This window comes from Rana temporaria, chromosome 1 (genome assembly GCF_905171775.1).
Source record: "Rana temporaria chromosome 1, aRanTem1.1, whole genome shotgun sequence".
NCBI lineage: Eukaryota > Metazoa > Chordata > Amphibia > Anura > Ranidae > Rana > Rana temporaria.
In genome coordinates this window covers 97254412-97280723 of record NC_053489.1, presented here as the reverse complement: position 1 = coordinate 97280723, position 26312 = coordinate 97254412, and the positions used below count along the sequence as shown (strand labels likewise).

General features: G+C 42.7%; 1 protein-coding gene across 1 annotated transcript in view; it reads right to left on the bottom strand.

Moving 5' to 3' along the window:
* WDR41 (WD repeat domain 41) overlaps window positions 1-26312 on the bottom strand; it is a 77215-nt gene that overhangs the window by 35446 nt on the left and 15457 nt on the right. The window contains exons 3-6 of the mRNA XM_040340878.1: window positions 13321-13369; window positions 9453-9584; window positions 3211-3273; window positions 2666-2777 (exon numbers count right to left, since the gene is read on the bottom strand). Coding sequence (XP_040196812.1) covers window positions 2666-2777; window positions 3211-3273; window positions 9453-9584; window positions 13321-13369 — 356 coding nt within the window. The remainder of the gene's footprint in view (window positions 1-2665; window positions 2778-3210; window positions 3274-9452; window positions 9585-13320; window positions 13370-26312) is intronic.

Here is a 26312-nt window from a genome sequence, read left to right as displayed (position 1 = left end):
TACACTACGCCGCCGTAACTTACGGCGTGAAATCTTCCTGGATTCGAACTAAAGCCAGGTAAGGTACGGCGGCGTAGCGCATCTCATATACGATGCGCCGGTGCAATTGTATGTGGATCTGCCCAATACACTCTAAAGACATGTTGGTAGGTTAATCAGATCTAAATTGGGCCTGTATGTATGAATGTGTGTTAGGGACCTTAGGTTGTAAGCTCCTTGAGGGCAGGGACTGATGTGAATGTACAATGTATATGTAAAGCGATGCGTAAAATTGACGGCGCTATACAAGTACCTGAAATAAAATAATAATACACACAAACATGGATCTTTAGGTGCCTGCATTTTAAACCTGCAGCAGCTCATCTTTTCTCCACTTAGAGTCTCTTAAAAAAAAATAATTATATATATATATATATATATATATATATATATATATATATATATATATATATATATATATATATATATATATATATATATATATATATATATATATACACATACAGTATATATATATAATAGTAATAATAATAAACTATACTAGGTCTGTTTTTCAATTGGTCAAAGGTTATAAGTTCACTCTCTCTAGTAATGTCTCCTATTGTTAAAAAAACCACACACATATATCTATCTATCCTCTTGCTGTCCACGGAATGCATATATGCACCACAAAGATTCCTGTGCCCTAAATTAATGCTTCCAGCAGAGTCCAAGCTGTCAAAGACAGCTCTTGGTCCATACTAATGATTGGACACCAGCGGGATGGCTACCAATCAGGTGACCACTGTCGCAGTCAGGGGTTAAACAAAATATAAACACTTTCATAGTCGAGTGTTTCTTTTGAAAAAGCTGTGCCCTTGGATTCCATTCTAATTTTTAATTTTTTTTACAATAACGTTTTATTTAAATACAGTGAACGCAATACATCAAGACGATGCCAAACAATCTACAAAAATAGGAATACAAGATGGTACATTTCTATTGTCCACCAATTTAGCGTGTTCAAAATACATATATTGTATGTAAGACAGTAACCTGGCTGGGTCTCGCAATCATGGCCGAGGCTCCATATTCTGTAAATTTGCTCAGAAAAAGAAGAAATATGCTGCAAGGTAACACTGTTATGCCTGTCAAAAGTATGATTAAAGTAACCATGTAGATTTATTAGAGAAAATGTAGAAATAGAAATGGAATATGTAAAGTAAAGGAGACGACGAATAGACGTATACCATGAGATTGCTAGGAATTTACCCGTAGTTCAGGTATTCGTATGGGTCTTAAATTCTTCAGACTATTTGTAGACCACCCATACTCTCGATAGAGTGCTTAATTTGTCTGTATTTTCGTTTCCTCCATGCCGTATATATCATGTATGTTAAGAAGCCATTCTCCAATAGTGGCTGTTTTTGTGGTGATGCCATTCTAATTTAATTGCTTTCATACTTTATAAATGGTTAATCTTAGAACATGTATGCAAATCAAGAGTTTAAATTTGACTCTAACTTTGTACTTGTTCCAGGACACCGGAGGTATTGAAGTCAGAGGGTCACTTTGACAGCCAGGCAACTAGAACTTTTTCTGAGGCTTATCACAAATGGAAACATCCTTATCTCTCTTATATCAAGTTGATTTCTGAGTTTAACCACTTGATATCCGCACTGTAGACGAAAAACGTCCACAGCGCGGCTCTCAAGTGCCGGGTGGACGTCCCTGGACGTCCTGTTTACATTCCCCGTGTGCGCCGCTGGGGGCGCGCAGCGGGGAAACACTGTGCCCGGCGCATTGCTGGGGAGCCGATGCGCGTGCCTGGCGGCCGCGATGTCCGCCGGGTACCCGCGATCGGTGGTGACAGCAGGGAAGTGGAGCTCTCTGTGTGTAAACACAGAGCTCCACGTCCTGTCAGGGAGAGAGGAGACCGATGCTGTGTCCCTTGTACATAGGGACACAGCATCGGTCACCTCCCCCAGTCAGTCCCCCTCCACACACAGTTAGAACACACCCAGGGAATACATTTAACCCCTTCCTCACCCCCTAGTGTTAACCCCTTCCCTGCCAGTCACATTTATACAGTAATTATTGCATTTTTATAGCACTGATCGCTGTATAAATGTGAATGGTCCCAAAATTGTGTCAAAAGTGTCCGATACGTCCGCCGCAATATCGCATGCCTGACAAAAAAAAAAAAAAAAACGCAGATCGCCGCCATTACTACTAAAAAATAAATAAAAATCATAATATATCCCCTATTTTGTAGGCGCTATAACTTTTGCGCAAACCAATCAATATACGCTTATTGCGATTTTTTTTTAACAAAAACATGTAGAAGAATACGTATCGGCCTAAACCGAGGGAATTCTTTTTTTTTTTTTAAATTGGATTATTATTATTATTATTATAACAAAAAGTAAAAAATATTGTGTTTTTTTTCAAAATTTTCTGTCTTTTTTTATTTATAGTGCAAAAAATAAAAAAATCGCAGAGGTGATCAAATACCACCAAAAGAAAGCTGTTTGTGGGAAAAAAATATTATTTGGGTACAGTGTTGTATGACCGCGCAATTGTCATTCAAAATACGTCAGCGCTGAAAACTGGAAATTGGTCTGGGCACGAAGGGGGTTTAAGTGCCCAGTAATGAAGTGGTTAAGAACACATTTGTTTTACAAACCTCCATCAGAAAAGCATCCGGTCTCTCCCAAGAGGTTGAAATTGCGATTCCACACCCGGAGCTCAGACCCACCAGAAAGCCAGACATCCAAGCTCTGGACAACTATTAAGGTCTGTATTATAAAAGATAAGAAAACCTGATCATTACCTTTATATCATATTACACAGTACAATTTATACCACCAACTGTACATGCAATCATATCTAGTCAGAACAGAATACAATAAAAAAAAATAAAAAAAAAGAGAACAGAAAAATGAGACAAATCTTTATTGGACTTGCAAGTATGTGGGAATTGACCACTGCTGACTTGTCCTAAAGGCATCCACCTTCCAAAACAAGAACTCTTCATTAGGACTTTGGTACAAGGCAGATACTTAAAATACTGCAGATAAATGTCATCATTGAGTGATATAAGGAGCTTGAAAAATAATTCAATCTGCCAACGCACCACCAAAACTGGCCTCGCAGTGGCTGGCAGAAGTGCCCCAACTCGCAGAGACATTTTGTTTAAAAAATGCCGATACAAAAGCATTTTTAACTCACCTTTACAGTAGAATGGAAATCTGAAGTTTTTCCCCACTGCTGTCCACTTTCACAATCCCAAGCCTGACTTGAGCTATTAAGGAATGTTTTTGGAATGATGGTTATTTGACATAATTATTCAATAATACATTTCTTTTTTCAATTCTTACCAAATCCACAGCGAGAGACATACAATTACGTAACCCTTTTCCTGCTACTTGTTTTCTAGTTATATAAAGCAGGAAAACGGACCAGATGGTTTACATCCACAAGTTCTCAAAAAGCTGAGCTCAGTTACTGCTCTGCCATTGTTTCTCATTTTTAAAGACTCCTTAATAGGAATCTGTAGTGATTTGGTGTATTTTTTATTTATTAAATATATGCAGAAGAAAGAAAACACATTCAAAAATTGTATAAATATAATTATATAAATATATATTTAAGTCAGTTAAATAAAATAAAACACATATGGATATTATGTAGTCTTCTATCCGCCAACAGTTGGAGCTTTAGGCTCCATGCACACTAAGGCCTCTTTCACACGGAGCGGATCCGTAATTGATCCGATCCGTGTGTGTCCGTTGGCTCAGCGGGGATTCCCGCTGAGCTGTCGGCGGACAGGGCGGTCCCCGCACACAGTGCAGAGACCGCCCTGTCTCTCCTCCGCTCTCCCCTATGGGGAATTGGATGAATACGGACCGTGTGTCCGTATTCAACCGATCCGTTCCGCCGGACGGAAGAAAAATAGGGTTTTCTTCCGTCCGCAAAGCGGATCTTTGCGGACGCGGATGGTTGCAGATGTTAGCGGATGCATCAACCGTCTGCAATCCCATAGGGAACCATTACAAGTCCGTAAACGGACTTGTAATAAACGGACCGTTCGTCCGTACGTCTGAAAGGGGCCTAAAGCTGATAAAAGCTATAAAAAACGCCAGTAGCTTTGCAGGGAGCCTTTCAAAGTTTTTTTTAGCATTTTTTGCAATAGCTTTAATCAGCGTTTTTCAGTGTAGCTTTTTTATTTTTATTACTTTTTTTTTTCTCAATGGATTAAAAAACGCTAAAAAACAATGGGACCGGTGTTTGAGCGTTTTTTCGGCGTTTTGCGTTTTTGAGCATTTTTTTTTCCGCCAAAACACTGCACTTTGAACGCAAATGAAGCTGACTGATGGTCAGTCCTGCCTACACACCATCAGTTAAAAAAACGATCGTGTCAGAACGCGGTGACGTAAAACACAACGACGTGCTGAAAAAAACGAAGTTTAATGGTTCCAAGCATGAGTCGACTTGATTCTGAGCATGAGTGGATTTTTAACCGATGGTTGTGCCTACTAACGATCGTTTTTTTTCTATCGGTTAGGTATCCATCAGTTAAATTTAAAACAAGATTGCTTTTGTTTAACCTATGGATAAATAACCGATGGGGCCTACACACGATCGGTTTCGTCCGATGAAAACGGTCCATCAGACCGTTCTCATCGGTTTGACTGATCGTGTGTACGCGGCATAAGGTTTCAAATCAACAAACCATATCTGAAGGCTGTCTATGCGTTGGACAACCCAGCTCAAGAGAGCTGGTGTGAAAGGGCCCTTAATAACTGGCCTAATAACAGTGGAATGGTGTAAAGCAAACATGGCACCCATATTCCTATTTTCATACTATAAGGTCGTCACCTGATAACTACAGACCTGTAATTTTAACTTTCATAGCAGGGAAGATGTTTGAGGGATTTGTAGGACTGTGTATAACAGGCATGTCCAAAGTCAGGCCCGGGGGCCAAATGTGGCCCCCCTGTTGATTTAATATGGCCCCCCTGGGGATTTGGATATATATATTGTTTGTGGCCACAAAAGATATATACTGTATTTATTGGCGCTGCCTTGGAGGGGACAGGGAGGGGGCAGGACGAGCGCCGTCAGATTACATGAAGAGAATCTCCTGTTTACTCAGCAGCGTCTCTATTGGAAGTCCCGTCTCCTGGGATGCCATTGGACGACTGTTCTGTCTATCATAGGAGGCGGGACTTTGTATTAAAGAGGCCACAGGGTAAACAAGGCATTCTCCTGTTGGTAATCTGTTGGCACTCGTCCCGCCCCCTCCCTCTGCCCTTCGAGGCTGCAGATGGGCATCGTTCAGGCTGCACTGATGGCAATGGTAAGGCTGCATTTATGGCACATGTGAGGCTGCATTTATGGCACATGTGAGGCTGCATTGGTTGCAATGGTGAGGTTGCAATGGTAAGGTTGCATTGGTTGCAATAGTAAGGCTGCATTCATGGCAATGGTGAGGCTGCATTCAAGGCAATGGTCAGGCTGCATTCATGGCAATGGTAAGCCTGTGTGTGTTATACGCCGATAAATACGGTATATCCAAACAACACGCACAAGCTCATCCTTAGTCCTAAGCAGCGCTCTGGGATTCGTTGGGGCCACAAATAAAATATATACAGTATATCCAAATAACACGCCCGAGATCATCTCTTCACCACACACAGCCACAAAGGCAAGAGAATTCTTGTTGGGCCGTGTATTAGTGCTCAGACGAACACACTTAGGCAGAATTTTAATGGTTCAAAGAATGTCAGGCAAAATAGTCGGCCCTCACGCATGTTCACTTAATCAAATCTGGCCCTCTTTGAAAAAAGTTTGACACCCCTGGTGTATAAGAATAAGTTACTGGGGGAGGGGGGGATTTATTAAACTGGAGCACACAGAATTTGGAGAAGCTGTGCATAGTAGCCAATCACCTTTTAGCTTCAGCACAAGGAGATATATATATATATATATATATATATATATACATACATATACACAGTGAGGAAAATAAGTATTTGAACACCCTGCTATTTTGCAAGTTCTCCCACTTGGAAATCATGGAGGGGTCTGAAATTGTCATCGTAGGTGCATGTCCACTGTGAGAGACATAATCAAAAAAAAAAAATTCCAGAAATCACAATTTATGATTTTGTAACTATTTATTTGTATGATACAGCTGCAAATAAGTATTTGAACACCTGTCTATCAGCTAGAATTCTGACCCTCAAAGACCTGTTAGTCTGCCTTTAAAATGTCCACCTCTACTCCATTTATTATCCTAAATTAGATGCACCTGTTTGAGGTCATTAGCTGCATAAAGACACCTGTCCACCCCATACAATCAGTAAGAATCCAACTACTAACATGGCCAAGACCAAAGAGCTGTCCAAAGACACTAGAGACAAAATTGTACACCTCCACAAGGCTGGAAAGGGCTACGGGGAAATTGCCAAGCAGCTTGGTGAAAAAAGGTCCACTGTTGGAGCAATCATTAGAAAATGGAAGAAGCTAAACATGACTGTCAATCTCCCTCGGACTGGGGCTCCATGCAAAATCTCACCTCGTGGGGTCTCAATGATCCTAAGAAAGGTGAGAAATCAGCCCAGGACTACATGGGAGGAGCTGGTCAATGACCTGAAAAGAGCTGGGACCACCGTTTCCAAGGTTACTGTTGGTAATACACTAAGACGTCATGGTTTGAAATCATGCATGGCACGGAAGGTTCCCCTGCTTAAACCAGCACATGTCAAGGCCCGTCTTAAGTTTGCCAATGACCATTTGGATGATCCAGAGGAGTCATGGGAGAAAGTCATGTGGTCAGATGAGACCAAAATAGAACTTTTTGGTCATAATTCCACTAACCGTGTTTGGAGGAAGAAGAATGATGAGTACCATCCCAAGACCACCATCCCTACTGTGAAGCATGGGGGTGGTAGCATCATGCTTTGGGGGTGTTTTTCTGCACATGGGACAGGGCGACTGCACTGTATTAAGGAGAGGATGACCGGGGCCATGTATTGCGAGATTTTGGGCAACAACCTCCTTCCCTCAGTTAGAGCTTTGAAGATGGGTCGAGGCTGGGTCTTCCAACATGACAATGACCCGAAGCACACAGCCAGGATAACCAAGGAGTGGCTCTGTAAGAAGCATATCAAGGTTCTGGCGTGGCCTAGCCAGTCTCCAGACCTAAACCCAATAGAGAATCTTTGGAGGGAGCTCAAACTCCGTGTTTCTCAGCGACAGCCCAGAAACCTGACTGATCTAGAGAAGATCTGTGTGGAGGAGTGGGCCAAAATCCCTCCTCCAGTGTGTGCAAACCTGGTGAAAAACTACAAGAAACGTTTGACCTCTGTAATTGCAAACAAAGGCTACTGTACCAAATATTAACATTGATTTTCTCAGGTGATTTTTTTTTTTTTGATTAGGTCTCTCACAGTGGACATGCACCTACGATAACAATTTCAGACCCCTCCATGATTTCCAAGTGGGAGAACTTGCAAAATAGCAGGGTGTTCAAATACTTATTTTCATCACTATATATATATATATATATATATATATATATATATATATATATATATATATATATATATATATATATATATATATATATATATATATATATATATATATATATATATATATATATATATATATATATATATATATATATATATCGTACACAAACCGTCACAAACCGTCAAAACCGATAAAAACGGACTAAAGGACCGTTTCATCGGTCCAAACCGATCGTGTGTTGGCCCCATCGGTCAGTTATCCTTCGGTCAAAAAAAAGAGAACTTGCTTTAAAATTTAACCGATGGACTGATAACCGATAGGTCAAAACCGATAGTTAGTATGCAAAAGCATCGGTTAAAAACCCGCCTATGTTCAGAATCAAGTCGGCTCAATTCAGTCAGCTTCATCGGATGGACCGACCGTGTGTACGCGGCCTAAGAGATTTATGGCTTCTCATGGTGTGCATCAAAAGCTGCAGCAAGTCAGACAGAGCCAACCTTATTTCCTAATTGGAGGCCATCCGGCATCATCTAGCACTTTCCTCCCCAGCCCGACTGTCCCTGGCCTGCCACATTAATTCAATGAATTTCACGTCTTTCAATTATGGTGGCTCAGCATGACACATGGATGTTACCAAGGACAATCCCCATGAAACTGCAGCCTGCCAATAAATGCCTACTCTTCCAGAATAACAAAATATCCTGATGGATGGATGTCATTCTTATCATCCTTTCAGGAGCCAGACCATTGCTTGTGTTGTGGAAATTTTATGAAGATGCATTTAATATGTAATGTTATAGTATCACCCAGTGTTAGTACTCTCGCAGCCCGCTCTAAAAAGCTGACTGGGGCAGACTGACACTGGTTAAGTCCCGTCTGGTAGTGGAAAACTTCCTGGGATTGGAGAGAAGTGTTTGCAGAGTGGGGATATGTCCGCCAGTGAAAGGGCCCCTGTTTATTTCACAGAACGATCGTCTGGGGGGATATGTTCGCTCTGCAAGGACATTATCGGTTATAGGCGGATGTATGCTCTAGTCTCTGCTGTGTGTCTGATCAGACAAGTCGAGATTTGTAGCATACACCTGCAGATATCCTCCCATCCACAGGAACAGTAGTATACCAATTCGGGTATGCTTTGTTCTCTGGAACAACACAGAATAAGGATCCCTATCAGCGGTAATACAGGAGTCTTTGGGTTGTTATGGTCAGAAACAGAGTTCATGTTTGTTCAGCCATGCGACTTCCTTTGCTTAGTTGAGCAACATGGCTTCCAGGTAAACACATACACCCTGTCTCTGCTCAGATACACTCATAGGACTCCTTTAACCATTATTCATTGGTTGTTTGTATTAACTCATCCTGTTGGAACGATTTCCTGTTAGGTAATTTCCTGTGTGGAGGTTACTTCCTGTGAGGTCAATTCCCATGAAGGAAGCGATTGGCTGCTGGAGCTATCACTTCCTGTTTGTTTCATTTGCTTTTGTGATTTTATGAATAAAAAGGCCAAGCACACTCTTCGCTGGGCAGTCATGCTGATGATGCTGAGAATGTAAGCTATGGTGTTTACTTGGGGATATACGGGAAATAGAGCTATAGGTAATATACATTATATCATTAGACGAAATGTGTGCTTATTAGCACCGGAGATATGGTGTGCACCAAGCATACAGCCAAATTTCCCTGACACTTGCATCAGGGCTGAGGACTTGAGGAATACTGGGGTAGGGTTCTGTGGCGTTTTTAGGAAGCTATGTAGGTTATTATGGCCCCTCCAACCTGACATCATCGCCTGCCCTGCATAGCAAAGCACAGTGACCTTGTAATGACATCACAAGGTCTAAAATAAAGGTGTGTTAAATGTTGATGAATGGTGAAAATAGGAACCAGGGAAGACAAAACATAAGCAGATGAACCTTCAGCTTTAAGGATACAATTACGGTTTTATCGGACGATGCAGTAAGTATCAGGTTAGCCTTCACATGGTAAGTTTCACTGGAGGGAAATACAGCTATAGCAGTAATCTTCTGATTGTGACCATGGAACTCAAAAAGGACTTCTCCAGTCTAAAATGTAGTAGTAATATAGGATAGCACTATAATATTATAACAGCACTGATACATAAACATACAAAGATACAGTACACAAAAGAAAATAATTATTGCTTCAGGTAAACATACAACAGTTAAAAATGATAAATACCCTTTTCTGCAATACACATCTATCATATCTTATATGGCATTGGGTGTGTACAGTATGTAAAGAATGTTTTCCCTTTTGCTTTGATATATTGCTAGCACTTTATCAAATAAACTTATATTCTTGTGGACACCCAAACACTGCATCTATATTAACTTGTTGGACACCCCATTGCAAAAAAAAAAGGATTTTTAATAAACAGCTTACCTGTAAAATCCTTTTCTTGGAGTACATCACGGGACACAGAGCTCCCGCCCCTCTTGTTTGGGATGCATATTGCTTGCTACAAAACTGAGGTACTCCCGTTATGGGTGGGGGTTATATATGGAGGGAACTTCCTGTTGGAGAGTGCCAGTGTCCATCACCTGAAGGTAGACTCTATAACCCACATAGTAATGGCTATGCTGCTCTGTGTCCCGTGATGTACGATAAAGAAATATGGACATTACATTTTGGAATTCCCCCTCTCTTTGAGGCAATAACAGCTTAAACATATCTTGTCGAGATTTTACAGTGTAGTGTGTGGGAATTTGTGCCCATTTAGGCAAAAGAGCATTTGTAAGGTCATGTATGCTGGACAAGAGGATATGGCTCACACCTGGCATTCCGATTCATCCCAAAAGTGTTCAAAAGGGTTGAGGGCAGGTCTATGTAGAGGCCATTTGAGTTCCTCCTCATTAAACGCAACCAATCAATTAGGTAGATTCAGGTAGAGTTAGGCCGACTTATCAGTAGATAAGTCGACCTAACTCAGAATCTACGCCGACTTATGTTTAAGCGTATGCTCAAACAGAGATACGCTTAAACATATCCAAGATACGACGGCTTGCGCCGTCCTATCTTAGATTGCAATATTTTGGATGGCCGCTAGGTGGCGCTTCCATTGCGGTCGGCGTAGAATATGTAAATGAGGAGATACGCCGATTCACGAACGTACGCCCGGCCGACCGACGCAGTACTTTTACGCCGTTTACGTAAGAGATAGGCCGCGTAACGTTAGAGCTAGGCCCTAGTGGAATAGTAATGTCAACTGTGGCCGCCGTTCCCGCGTCGAAATTCGATTTTTTACGTTGTTTGCGTAAGTCGTCCGTGAATCGGGATTTACGATGTTTACGTCCACGTCACAATCAATAGGCCCGTGCGGCGTACTTAGCCGCAATGCACACTGGGAAATGTAGGCGCCCGGAGCATGCACAGTAGCAAAAAAACGTCAAAAACGTAAGGTCAAGCCTTATTACCATTAAACACGCCCTCCAAACACAGATTTAAATTCGGCGCCCTTACGCCCGCCCGCTTTAGGCTACGCCGCCGTATATTAGCAGGCAAGTACATTGAGAATCATTACTTGCCTAGCTAACTTACGGCGGCGTAGCCTAAACACGCTAAGCTACGCCGCCGTAACTTTATTCCATTCTACCTGAATCTACCTAAATATCTTTAAGAAGCTGGGGTAGAGTCCTACTGGAACAGAGGAACTGCAGCATTTACAGTCCCCTATACTGCAAATACTGAGTTCCATAGTTTGGAGGGGTGCCCACAAAAGTTTAGCCATATAGAGATAGTTGTGATGTTCAGGGGGGGGTCACAAACTTTTGGCCTTAAAGTGTATTTATTGGGGAAAACCACTTATGGCATTCAGTACACTATTGGTATTAACCATTTGCCGACCGCCTCAAGTAGGAGTATGGACGGCGGCAGAACAGCTCTCCTGTGCCGGGTAGGGGGCAGGAGCGCTGGCTGTGCTGTGTTTAGTCACAGCACAAGCCGACCAGAGGGTGCTGGTCAATGGATGACCGTCGGCACCCGCTGATCGGCGAAGAGGAAGACAGGACACAGCTCTGTCAGTATAAACAATACAGAGCTCTGTCCTTTCAGTGGGGATGTACCGGTTTTTGTTTCCATGCAAAGCAGGGAATAAAAACTGGCACATCCCTTAGTAAAAGCACCTCACAGTAAACACACCAAGCACTGTTAGGCACACATTGAACCCTTTGATCGCTTTAGATGTTAACCCCTTCCCAGTCAGTGTCAATGTATATTTTTTAGCACTGATCACTGTATTAGTGTCACTGGTTTCCACAAAGTGTCAGACTTCCCACCAAACTATCACAGTCCCACTATAAGTCACTAATCGCCGCCATAACTAGTGTAAAAAATAATAATAATTCTAAGTAAAAATATCCCATAGTTTGTAGACACTAACATTTTCGTAAACCAATATACGCTTATTGGGATTTTAACAAAAATGTATAGCAGAATACATATTGGGCTAAAATTATGAAGAAATAAAAAAAAAAAAAAAACACACACCACACACGTACTGGATGTTTTATAGTAAGCAGAAAGTAAAAAAATACTGTGTTTTTCTTCAAAATTTTCCAGAGCTGAAATGGTTAAAAGTAATTTAACTTATATATGTGGAATATTGTTTTACGTAACTTTATTAAAGTTTGTAATGTATGCACTGTCAGCAGCATACGTGTCAAAGTCAAAGTATGTTTTCTTACTATAAGGTTAGCATTCCTTCTCTCTGCTGTCCAAATTCAATATGTGCATTATCCCTGGAGGTTCATTCTATGGCCTCATGCAATCTGGACATTATAGAAAAGTCTGTAACATTAGCTGTAGAAAGCTGTAGAGTGAGTAGCCAAAACTATACTCCCATAAAAGCTTACAGCTCAAAAACGCTTTTTAACAGAGAATATCCGTGTTTTTCATCGGTTTTTAAACCGTTTTTCGTTTTTTTTTATTTTTTGGAGTTAGAGCGTTATTTACAGCTGAAAAAACTCCCCTGCCAAAAACTGCTGATAACAGCATACATGTGCATGGACACCTAGGATCACACGCTGGAGAGTTTATTGGCTGTAGAAAAAACGTCTGAAGCCAAAAACAGCAGCTGTAAAAACGTCCAGTGTACGTGAGGTCCAACAGTGTTGGGCATACGTAGCCAAAATGTACCATAGAAAATCCTTAGCTCTTTGGCATTCAACATTTTTCTAGCTAACAATTTCATTATAAAACACAAAAGGAAATCCAAAAAAATGCATCTCAGTCCTTTTCAGTATTATACAAAGAAGAAGGTTAAAGCGGGAGTTCAGCCAATTATATATTTTTTGCCCTTTTCCCCTTAGATGGATGCTCGTTTTGTCTAGGGGAATCGGCTAGTTGTTTTAAAATATGAGCTGTACTTACCGTTTACGAGATGCATCTTCTCCGTCGCTTCCGGGTATGGGCTGCGAGACTGGGCGTTCCTTCTTGATTGACAGTCTTCCGAGAGGCTTCCGACGGTCGCAAAATCGTGACGCGATGGATGCGACCGTCGGAAGCCTCTCGGAAGACTGTCAATCAAAATAGGAACGCCCAGCCCATACCCGGAAGCGACGGAGAGGATGCATCTCGTAAACGGTAAGTACGGCTCATATTTTAAAACAACTAGCCGATTCCCCTAGACAAAACGAGCATCCATCTAAGGGGAAAAAGTGTTATGTACGGGTGAACCTCCGCTTTAAGCAAATCACAAGTTGAAACTATACATTCAGATGTGCATTTGCTGGTCAATGAATACAGTTTACTAGGTCAAGATAGCCATTATAGGTTGAATACCTGAAGATCCCACACCAGGACTGATCCATCGTCACAAGCTGAGGCAAACCTATTAAAAAATTAAGAAACGGTCATCAAGTGGAGGCTGAAATGGTAAGATCAATGATCTTACAATTAAAAAGGCTGCTGGCTCTAAAAGAATATAATAATAATAATAATAATAATAATAATAATAATAATAATAATATATTCTAAAGCAGTGGTCTCAAAGTACCGGCCCGCGGGCCATTTGCGGCCCGCGGACCAGTTATAAATGGCCCCCAGGCAGGGTGAAAGTGAGGGGAGCAAAAAAAAAAAAATTTTTTTTTTTTTTGAGCTGGCCCCATCTGGTGGTGAGCCGTTGGTATTACAAGTTATTACCACCAGATGTGAGCTGGCGCCATCTGGTGGTGGCCGTTGGTATTACAAGTTAAGCATTACAAGTTAAACAGCAATTCTAATGTCATTTTACACTATTTTCACTGCCATCTTCTTCCCTCTAATTAGAACCCCCAAACATTATATATAATTTTTATCCTAACACCATAGAGAATAAAATAGCGATCGTTGCAATACTTTCTGTTTCGCCGTATTTGCGCAGCGGTCTTACAAGCGCACTTTTTTGGGAAAAAAATACACTTTTTTTAATTAAAAAATAAGACAACAGTAAAGTTATCCCCATTTTTTTTTAATATTATGAAAGATAATGTTACGCCGAGTAAATTCATACCCAACATGTCACGCTTCAAAATTGCGTCCGCTTGTGGAATGCCGACAAACTTTTTTACCCTTTAAAATCTTCATAGGCGACGTTTAAAAAAATCTACAGGTTGCATGTTTTAAGTTACAGAGGAGCTAGAATTATTGCTCTCACTCTACCAATCGCGGCGATACCTCACATGTGTGGTTTGAACACCGTTTACATATGCGGGCGCTGCTCACGTATGTGTTCGCTTCTGCGCGCAAGCTCGTCGGGACAGGGTGCGTTTTCTGGCTCCTAACTTTTTTAGCTGGCTCCGAGATTCCAAGCAAATTTGTCAAACCCTGACTTACACCAGTGCTGGTGGTAATAATGCGCTCGCTGACACCAGTGCTGGGGGTTAATAATGTGTTCGCTGACACCAGTACTGTTGTTTTTGAAGTTTGAAAGTTTGCATGCGGCCCCCCATGGCATATGAAAACTTGTCTTGTGGCCCTCAGGTAATTTGAGTTTGAGACCCCTGTTCTAAAGCCATTTTCCCACTTTTTTTTATAGAGTGGTGAAGAGGTAGGCCTCCTCCATATGGGGCGTACATAAATGTACATGTTTTCCTGCACGGGGATGTACAGGTGTTCCATGCATCCCACTGCAGGCAGTTCCATTACTGTCAAATGGGACGCAGTGACTGCATGGACACAACCGCTGCTCCCAATGTGATGTCCTTGCAGTTGCACGACCTGGAGCGCACTCCTTATGACCCATGTTATGCTTTTACTGCTGCCGCGATCCTCTGTACTTGCCCAGGTGACCATTGTCATGGGGGAAAGAATCCCAAATTTTGAGTTGATGATTAGAGTAAAAGTCCTCCATGAGAACATTTCTTCTGGTGATAATGGTCTGTGGATTTGCTCTTACTTTGGTGAAGTTTGGTGTAGCTCAGGCATGTAGGCAGGACAGTATGCTTAGCTGAGAAAACCCCTCCTCCCCTCCTGAAGACTCCTGGAATGTATGACTTTGTTTGTCTAGGTCTGGAAATCAGGAAGTTACTGAAGTAATGCAAAACATTTTTTAAACAAGTAAAACTATGTAAACAAGGCAGACTGCCATTCTGTCAGAGGGGAAGATGGAGATCTTGTGTTTCTGCTAAGCGGGAACACGGATCTCTGTCTTCCCCCATTTAGAGCATCCTCCCCCACAGTTATCAGGCACTCCCATAGCCCCTGATGTTAACCCCTTCCCTGCCAGTGTCATTAGTACATTGCCACTGGTCCCCAAAAAGTGTCAAAATCGATGATTGCCACCATTACTAGTAAAAAAGTAAATAAATTTAAAAGAAAAAAAGTCCATTAATCTATCCCATAGTTTGTAGACGTACAAATTTTTTTTTAAGCGTTTGAGCCCAGAGGCGATTAAGTTTGCATGTGTTGCGCTATATAAGTTTTCATTCATTCATATTGGATGTGTTTTATAACAAAAAGTTAAAAATGAGATAGATATATATATATATATATATATATATATATATATATATATATATATATATATATATATATATATATATATAAATAATTTATTTTTATTTTTATTTATTTTTTTCAAAATTGTCGCTCTATTTTTGTTTATAGCGCAAAAAAAATAAAAACCTCAGGAGGTGATCAAATACCACCAAAAGGAAGCTCCATTTGTGGGGGGGGGGGGGGGGGAGGACATACATTTTATGACTGCGCAATTGTCAGTTAAAATAATGCAGTGCCATATCGCAAAAAATTACCTGGTCATGAAGGGGGGTCAGGGCCGTCTTTAATGTTGATTGGACCATGGGCAACATTTTTCTTGGGACAACCCCGGCCCCCCCCCCCCCCCCCCATGCAATTTTGCTCTCCACCTGCTCTGAGACATACAATAAATATCAGCTAGACTTACGGTAAACTTATTTTATCAGATCAGGCAGCGATTGTGATTGGTTGCCAGAGGTTACAGCTAGGGATGTCACGATACCGATACTAGTATCGGTACTGATACCAAGCATTTGCCCGAGTACTTGTACTCGGGCAAATGCTCCGATACTTCACCCGATACCTGGGCAGTCAGGGTGATCAGTGCTGTGGAGGAGTTACAAGCACTGATCACCCTGTATAGATTTAAAAGTCTGACAGCTGGTCCTCTCTCTCAAACCTCCCCTCTGCGGCTTTTAGCGGTGATCGGTGCTTCTCTCCCACACACGATCACCGCTGACTGTCCCCTATCCTCCTCCAGTCCCCATCCGTCCTTCTCCATGCTGCTTCGTGTCCCCCTCCATACATCTGTTCTGCCCTGTCCTCTGTGTCCCCCTCAGTGCATCTGTCCCCTTCCATGCTACTCTGTGTCCCCCTCTTTGCATCTGTCCCCCTCTCTCCTCCGTGCATCTGTCCCCCTCTCTCCTCCGTGTCCCCCTCTGTGCATATGTCCCCCTCTCTCCTCCGTGCATCTGTCCCCCTCACTCCTCCGTGTCCCCCTCCGTGCATATGTCCCCCTCTCTCCTCCGTGTCCCGCTCCGTGCATCTGTTCCCCTCTCTTCTACCCCTCCATGCTGCTGCCCCCCTCTATCTCAGGATGGAGAGCGGAGGTAGGAGGTGATCACTGACTCTGTCCATTCACATAACTGAAATATTGTAACCTCCTGTGATTACGATGTCTCAGTTAATGAATGAAGAGAATCGGTATCGGCGAGTACGTGAAAAAAAAGTATCGGTACTTGTACTCGGTCTTAAAACAGTGGTATCGGGACAACCCTAGTTACAGCATATCATTACCACTTACTGACTGGTTGCTAGAGGTTACAGCACACATTACAGCTCACTGAATAGTTGCTAGAGGTTACAGCACATGATTTCTGCTTGTTGATTGGTTGCTAGAGATTACTGTACAGTAATACTGCTCACTGATTGGTTACTAGAGGTTACAGCACATCATCTCCTCACTGCAGAGGGGCATGATATACATATGAATGCCGCCTTTATTTTCCCCCGCAAATAGAGCTTTTTTATGTGGTATTTGATCACCTCTGCGGTTTTTATTTGTTTGCGCTATATTTTGTACTTTTTGCTATAATTAAAAGCCCCAGTTTTTTTTTGAAAAAGCAAATTTTTTTCCAGTGTTTAGGCCGATATGTATTCTTCTACATATTTTTGGTAATAAAAATAGCAAAAAGCGATTATTGATTGGTTTGCGCAAAAGTTATAGCGTCTACAAAATAGGGAATAGATTTATGTCATTTTTTATTTTTTAAGCTATCCAGCTTAAAGTGACTGACATACAGCTAAGACAGTCTGCGGAAACTAGCCAACCTGCCGCAGTACAATGACGGTGGATGGTTGGCAAACAGTTAAAATAGAAATGAAAAGGCAAAAAACATTTCTGTATAGATATAAAAAAAACATTATAAAAGCCTTTTTTTTTTCTCACTTTTTTTTCGCATTCCCTCTGTTCTCAGCTGCATAACAGCTGGGGGGAGGAGAAGCAGCAGCACACTGAGCTTCTTTGTGAATGGATTGGCAGTGTGTCAGGACAAGTCTGATCATTGGAGGAGAGTACATAGACTTCCCAGCATAGCTAGAGTACTGACCACGGTGTGCTCTCCTGCTTGGTGTGGTCAGTTTTTTTTTTAAAGGAAAGTAAGGGGACTGGCAGAAACAACAGGAATTTCACACAAATTAAGCAATACAAAATGAACAGGAGACTTTCTCATACAAATACATGGTACAGCAGGCTTATATCAGAAACATGTTGGGTAACAAACGCTTTAAGTGTCACTGCTACCTGGAAAGGGGGTCCTCAGTGGGCCAAAATGTGGTGGCAAATACAATAGTGTGCTTGTGATGTCTTGCACCTGCCTGCTCTTAGGTCTATAGCTGCAAGATGTGCACTGGATCACTTTGATATATGGACAGGCTCTCAGACACACACCCTCCCTAAGCTGGGCTCAGAGTATTACTACATTGAATGGCACTCATTTGTCATTATGTGAGAGCCATTCAGTATAGGAGTAAGGAAAACCCTGTCACGGAACTGCCAGATGACCCTTGCAAAAAAAAAATGTAATATATTGAGATATAGATTATACAATATATATATATATATATATATATATATATATATATATATATATATATATATATATATATATATATATATATATATATTATATAATCTATCTCGCTCTATCAGGGCTCGACAAACCCCGGGTGCCAGGTCGCAATTGTGACTAGAATTAGCATCCTGGCGCGGCATCAAATGGGGGAAACTCTGTTTCCGTGCGCAAACCCCCCGCCCCCCTCACAATCGCGTCAGGCCATGGCTTTGTGGCCTTCTGCAGCGCTATGGTTACTTCTGGAATCTGGCGCCCTCTTGTGGTGGCCGTTGGTATGACAAGACAACTAGAAATGCTAATGGTTCTTCCCTGCCCGTTTTCATCTCCTTCCCTTTACTTAGGAGTTAGAATAAAAAAATATATATATAATGTTTGGGAGTTCTAACACCCTAGAGAATGAAAATTAAAGATAATATTACACAGAGTAAATTGATACCCAACATGTCACGCTTCAGAACTGCATCCACTCGTGGAATGGCGACAAACTTTTACCCTTTAAAACAAGGATCCTCAAAACTACGACCCTCCAGCTGTTGCGGAACTACACATCCCATGAGGCATTGTAATACACTGACATTCACAGACTTGACTAGGCATGATGGGAATTGTAGTTCCTGAACAACTGGAGGGCCGTAGTTTGAAGACCCATGCTTTAAAATCTCCATAGGTGACGTTTAAAAAATTCTACAGGTTGCATGTTTTGAGTTATTGAGGGGGTCTAGGGCTAGAATTATTGCTCTCGCTCTACCAATCACAGTGTTACCTCACATGTGTGGTTTGAACACCACTTTCAAATGCAGGCGCTACTCATGTATGCGTTCGCTTCTGCGCGCAAGCTCGGCGGGACGGGGCGTGTTCCTGGCTCCTAACTTTTTTAGCTGGCTTCAAGCAAATTTGTCAAGCCTGATTATAACACACACACACACACACACACACACACACACACACATTAGTGGTGCAAAAGATCACCGTTGATCCGTGATCCGAACGGGTTACTCCCTTTGGATCGGCACACGATGTGATCCGCGGATTGCCGCCGGGGCCATAGCATTAGGAAAGGCCGCGGCTTCCGCCTAGCTCCGGAGCCGCGGCCACCCTGGTACACCCGGGGTTGCCCTCCTCTGTTTACACACACACAGAGGAGGCGGCGCCCGCGCTCGAGGGACACACACAACGCTGTCTAAGGTCTGGGAGTCATACTGATGAGGGGTCTGCACTGAGGGGTTACTGTCTGTACAACCGGGGGTGTCACTGTCTTTACTACCGGGGGGGTGTCTGCACTGAGGGGGGGTTACTGTCTGTACTACTGGGGGGGTGTCTGCACTGAGGGGGGGGGGGTTACTGTCTGTACTACTGGGGGGGTGTCTGCACTGAGGGGGGGGGGTTGTCTGTACCGATGGGGGTGTCTGTACTTTCTATACTGATGGAGGGGGTGACACCATTTTTTTTTTGCACCAGGTGACACCAACCCTAGTGATGCCACTGCAGTGGGGGAGATGTGGATTTTACAGTGGGGGGTGGATATTACAGTATGATGTGGATATTACAGTGGGGGGGCGGTGGTTGATGTGGATATTACAGTGGGTGAAATTATATATATTACACACACCTCTTCAAAAAAAAAAAAATAATAACTGTTTATTGAACCTTACAGTTATTGAACCTTAATTTTTTTTTGTATATCTATAGCGTAGACTTTTGCTTAGTTCTCTAGCCACTTAGTTACTATGAATCTATTATGTGTGACCCTTTATTCCAGGTCAATTTTCCCAGATTAAATAGGTATTGGATATGGCGGTTAAGGATCACTAAGGCATTTCAATTCTCTTTTTCATCTGAGCCGAGCTGTCCTCAGGGAATAGGACTGCTTTTATTATATCCCTCCTTTCTGCTCCTATTAAAAGAAGAAACTGTGCTGATGATAGACATTTGTTGCTGTAACTACACTTCTAATGCCTTCTCCCTGGGCTATTGATTTCCTCGTTTGCTGCTGGATTGACAGGTGAGCACCAAAAGAATACAAGTCTCAATATTTTGCATTTTCTTTAGGACAACAGCATCATTTCTATTGATCTTTTAAGCCTTTGTAATTGCTTTTTCTTTTGAAAAGCAGCAATTCTCAACACTAAATCTGCAGTTTTCACAAAAGTAAAATACCAGGGGGGGGAAGCTAATTTTTTGGGGGTTTGTCGAAGAAGTCCACATTTGTCAAGGTTACTGCAAATAACCTGGTGTGGTGAATTGACTCTTATTGGATTTGCTGTTTACAAAGATGGATATGTTTCCTAAAATCTATTGCCAAGTATATGATGCGCTTTACAAATAGGTTATTGTGTCGTAGCATGTACTGAATGATACAATCACCACAGAGTCATAAAACTGAAAAATGAATGAAAGTGATAGAAAGTTGCAGTTAGCTGTAGAAAAAATAAAAAATAAAATGCAGTTAACTGATGAAGATCAAGTGAATCAATGGGTTTGTATATAATAAAAAGGAGTGGAGGATTTTCTGCTGGCAATGTGAAAAGTTACTTTACAATGTAAGCCAAACAACCATAATATTATGACCACTGACAGCTAATGTTAATGAAAATGATTATCTCATTACAATGGCACCTAAAAGTATGTGATATAATAGACAGCAAGTAAACATGTTGTCCATGAAGTTGATGTATTGAAAGCAGGAAAAAATAAAATGGGCAAGTGTAAGAATGGGAGCAATATTGACAAAGGCCAAATTGTAATGGATGGACAACTGGGTCAGAGCAACTGCAGAACTGCAGCACTGGTTGGATGTTCCCAGTCTGCAGTGGTCAGGACCTACCAAAAGCGGTCCAAATAAAACCGGCAACAGGTTCATGGGCGGCCAAGGTTCGATGATGCAGATGGGGAGCGAAGGCTGGATAGCGTAAGCTGATCCAATAGGAGAGATACTTTGGCTCAAATTGCTGAAAAAGTGAATGCTGGTTCTGATAGAAAGATGTCGGAACACACAGTGCATCCCAGTTTGTTGTGCATGGGACTGCATAACCACAGACTGGTTAGGGTGCCCATGCTGACCCGTGTCCACAACCAAAAGGTGCCTGCAATGGGCACATGAACATCAGAACTGGACCACAGAGCAATAGAAGAGGGGGGTTAGAGTCCAGGCTGAGGTTACCACTCCATTCATTGCAGTAGGACACCATAGATGTGCCACTTCCAGGGGTTACCCTTCCTTTCTAGAGCAATAGAAGGTACGCCTGATTTGATGAGTTCATGAATGGTATAAGGGACAGAAAAACAAGTTCAATGTGTGGCCTCCAGATTCTCCAGATCTCAATCCAGTTAAGCATCTGTGGGTTGTGCTGGAAAAACAAGTCCGATCCATGGAGGCCCCACCTCACAATTTACAGGACTTATAAGATCTGCTACTGACAGCTTGGTGTCAGATACCACAGCATACCTTCAGATGTCTAGTGGAGTCCACGCCTCAATGGATTTTGGTGGATATTCATAATGTAATGGCTGATGCTCCGATACTCAGAAGCCCCCCCTTTTTTAGGGAAAGTTCCAACAGTATGGGGGGGGGGGGATGGTTAGGGAGAAAGGCTGACTAGGTATAGAAGCCTAGTGTACAGTGCATTCGAAAGTATTCACAGCGCTTCACATTTTATGTTACAGCCTTATTCCAAAATGGATCAAATTCATTATTTTCCTCAAAATTCTACAAACAATACCCCATAATGACAACGTGCAAGAAGTTTGTTTGCAAATGTATTAAAAAATAAAAAAAGGAAAAAAATAAAAATCACATGTACATAAGTATTCACAGCCTTTGCTCAATACTTTGTTGAGGCACCTTTGGCACCAATTACAGCCTCAAGTCTTTTTTAGTATGATGCTACAAGCTTGGCACAACTATTTTTGGGCAGTTTTTCCCCATTCTTCTTTGCAGGACCTCTTAAAGCGGTGGTTCACCCTAAAAACGACTTTCCACTATTACACTGCCCCCCCGCATTACAATACGATTATGCCTTTAATTTTTTTTTTGCTGCTGTACATACCTGGGTACAGCTATTCACCCGTGTCCTCCGGGTTGCGAGTCCCGCGGGAGTGGGCGTTCCTAACATGGCGGTGATTGACGTTTTGACTAAAAAACTAGCTCCCCCCGTCGCGTAAGCAGCGTCACGATTGGCGGAAGGAGCGGAACGGCGAGTCGGTGCTATACTGCGCCTGCGCATCGCAGTTCGGCTCCTTTCGCCAGTTGTGACGCGCCTTACGCGACGGGGGGGGAGCTCATTTTTTAGTCAAAACGTCAATCACCGCCATGTTAGGAACGCCCACTCCCGCGGGACTCGCAACCCGAAGGACACGGGTGAATAGCTGTACCCAGGTATGTACAGCAGCAAAAAAAAAATTAAAGGCATAATCGTATTGTAATGCGGGGGGGGGGCAGTGTAATAGGGGAAAGAGAGAGTCGGTGCACAGCCATTTTCAGATCTCTCCAGAGATGTTCAATCGGGTCCAAGTCTGGTCTCAGGCTGGGCCACTCAAGTACATTCACAGAGTTGTCCCGTAGCCACACCTTTGTTATCTTGGCTGAGAGCTTAGGGTCATTGTCCTGTTGTAAGATGAACCTTCGCCCCAGTCTGAGGTCCAGAGCACTCCCTCCTTTCCCTTGATCCTGACAAGTCTCCCATTTCTGCCATTGAAAAACATTCCCACAGCATGCTGCTGCCACCACCATGCTTCACTGTAGGGATGGTATTGGCCAGGTGATAAGCGGTGCCTGGTTTCCTGGTTTCCTTCAGACATGACCATTGCCATTCAGGCCAAAGAGTTCAATCCTTGTTTCATCAAACCAGAAATTTTTGTTTCTCATGGTTTTGGACAGATTGCCACTTGGCCTACTGATTAATAGTCGATTTGAGCAGCAGCCTTACTTGTCACATATTGAGTGATACGATTGTTCTCTTAGATCTCATCCAATCACACTTGAGCGTCTTTGGTCATTTTTCAGATGCTTCGTTGCGTTTATACAGGCATTTGTTCATGGGTTTCAAGCCTAAGAATATTTTTTAAAATGAGCAAACTCAGGTGCCTTTTGGAAAACTCCATGCAGGCTGTCATGTGCCTTTTACAGAGAAGTGGTTTCCGTCTGGCCACTCTACCATACAGGCCTGATTGGTGAAGTGCTGCAGAGATGGTTGTTCTTCTGGAAGCTCTGTCAGAGTGACCATCAGATTCTTGGTCACCTCCCTAAGGCTCTTCTTCCCCGATCGCTCAGTTTGGTCGGGTGGCCCGCTCTAGGAAGAGTTCTGGTGGTTCCAAATTTCTTCCATGTATGAATGATGGAGGCCACTGTGCTCATTTGGACTTTCAATGCTGCAGAAAATATTCTGTACCCTCGATACAATCCTGTCTCAGAGCTCACCAGACATATCATTGGACTTCATGGCTTGGTTTGTGCCTGGACATGCACTGTTAACTTTGGGACCTTATATAGACAGGTGTGTGCCTTTCCATATCATGTCCAATCAACTGAATTTACCACAGGTGGACTCCAATCAAGTTGTAGAAATATCTCAGGCTGGGTTCACACTATACTACACGACTTTCATCCTACTTTGCTCTGCGACATTGGTCCTACACTGATCCTACATTGGTCCTACATCCATCCGACTTTCATGAACAGGATACTACTTTGATTCGACTTTTCCCTGGACTTGAAGTCCGACTTTCAATGAGTGGGGACCCGACTTGGATCCCTGCCAATATCAGGCACTGTGTTTGATATGAATCTTGAGGGGGAACTCCACACCAAATTTTAACAAAAAGACCGGCATGGGTTCCCCTCCAAGAGCATACCAGGCCCATTGGTCTGGTGTGGATTTAAAGGGGAACCCCCTACGCCGAAAAAACTGCGTGGGGGGTCCCCCCAAAATCCATACCAGACCTGTATCCGAGCAGCAGCCCCCCTCCTTAACCATGCCAGGCCACATGCCCTCAACATGGGGAGGTAGGTGCTCTGGGGCAGGGGGCCCCCCCCACCCCAAAGCACCCTGCCTCCATGTTGATGAGGACAGGGCCTCTTCCCGACAACCCTGGTCATTGGTTGTCGGGGTCTGCGGACGGGGGCTTATCGGAATCTGGGAGCCCCCTTTAACAAGGGGGCCCCCAGATACCGGCCCCTCACCCTAGGTGAATGAGTATGGGGTACATCGTACCCCTACCCATTCACCTGGAGGAAAAGTGTCAAAAAAATTAAACACACTACACAGGTTTTTAAAATATTTTATTAGTCAGCTCCGGGGGTCTTCTTCCGACCCATGGTCCTGGTATTCTCTTGGAGGGCAACCCATGCCGTTTTTTTTGTTAAAATTTGGCGTGGAGTTTCCCCTCAAGATCAGCAGAGTACAAGTCACATCCCAAGGTCGGAGCGTGCAAGACTGCAATCCGACTTTGATCCTACTTCAATGATGTTCAATGGAGTGAAGTAGGATCAAAGTCAGACAAAAGTAGTACAGAGAGCATTTGCAAAGTCACTCCGAAATGTGTCGGACCAGTTAAGACAGCTCTCATAGGGAAACATTCATTTTCACACGTCATGCGACATGAGGTCCCAATGTCGGAGCGTTTGTCGGACAAGTGTGAACCCGGCCTCAAGGATGATCAGAGGAAATGAGATGCACCTGACCTCAATTTTGAGTGTCACGGCAAAGGCTGTGAATACTTATGTATATGCAATTTTGTTTTCCATTTTTTACTTTTAATAAATTTGCAAAGATTTCAAATACACTTCCTTCACGTTGTCATTATAGGGTATGGTTTGGAAAAAGTGAAGCGCTGTGAATACTTTCCGGATGCAGTGTATGTGAAGGTGTCTATGTGCAGACACTGTTACTTCCCCTGAAATGACTTTCTTTATAAAATTGGATTTGGCATATGTTGTTTAGTCTAGAAAGGTGGTAAAGAAGTCCCAAACTCTTTTCCAAAAATGGGCAGCACTGAATCGCAAGATGTGGCATTTGCAGATTAAACAATTTAAAAAAATATTCTCAGGCTTGAAACCCATGCACAAATGTCTGTATAAACGCAACAAAGCATCTGAAAAATGACCATAGACGCTCAAGTGTGAATGGATGGGATCTAAGAGAACAATCATATCAATCACCATGTGAGAAGTAAGGATGAGCTCCGGCGCGTTCACTCACCCCACGTGCAGAGCCCGCCAGGAAGTCGGCACTGCGCTGCACTAATCACAGGCAGGGAGACATTTCCCGATCTCTGCAGCCATGCACCAGGACAATGTCTCCCTGCCTGTGACTAGCTCAGCGCAGTGTCAACTTCCTGGCGGGCTCTGCACGTGGGGTGAGTGAACATGCCGGAGCTCATCCTTAGTGAGAAGTAAAGCTGCTGCTCAGGTCAGTAGGCCAAGTGGCAATCTGTCCAAAAATGGTATTAGCCAGGTCAACTTGGCTCTCTCCACTTTAATCACGAGAAAGACACCTTCTACAACAAAAATACATTTTTATAAGCAAGAGGCTGCAGCCCCTACCATGAGCATTGAGAGAAACCTGGGGAATCTATGTGCATTGGGAATATGCAAAGTTCAAATTAAATCAAATGATATAGGGTTTCTGAATGTTGCCTTGGCCAGCACAAGTAACTTACTGATTTCACATGTCGCTGGAATTGATGTGGGCTTTTCCACATCCCACCCTGTTTCAGACAGGAGTCACAGTTAATGCGATATTTACTGTTGGTGGATATTTGCAGATATTTCCTCAGGAACCCAACCACCAATAAAATAACACAGTAATAAATGAAGCAGAGAGGATAGTCTTGCTATATTGCTGTATCAGCAGAATAATTATACTAAGCATGACCTGGATTATTATGACCTTCATAGTCGCATGTCAGCGAGGAATTAAACAGATGCAATTTTAAAGGTTTATACAGGATTCATTTAGTATCTTAAAAGTCAATCAGCGTAAATGTTCAAATCACCGATTTACTTTTCTACCTGTCTACACCGAGAACATGAAAATCCCTTTTCAGAGCTTGCAGTAAGATATTATCAAAGCACTTGAAGCATGAAACAATTTAATGAGGTGGATGAGAACACCCAAGTGTACATACTGAGCAGGTTTATCTCCTCTGCCTCTGTAACTACTAAACCTAGAAAACTGGGACAACTAA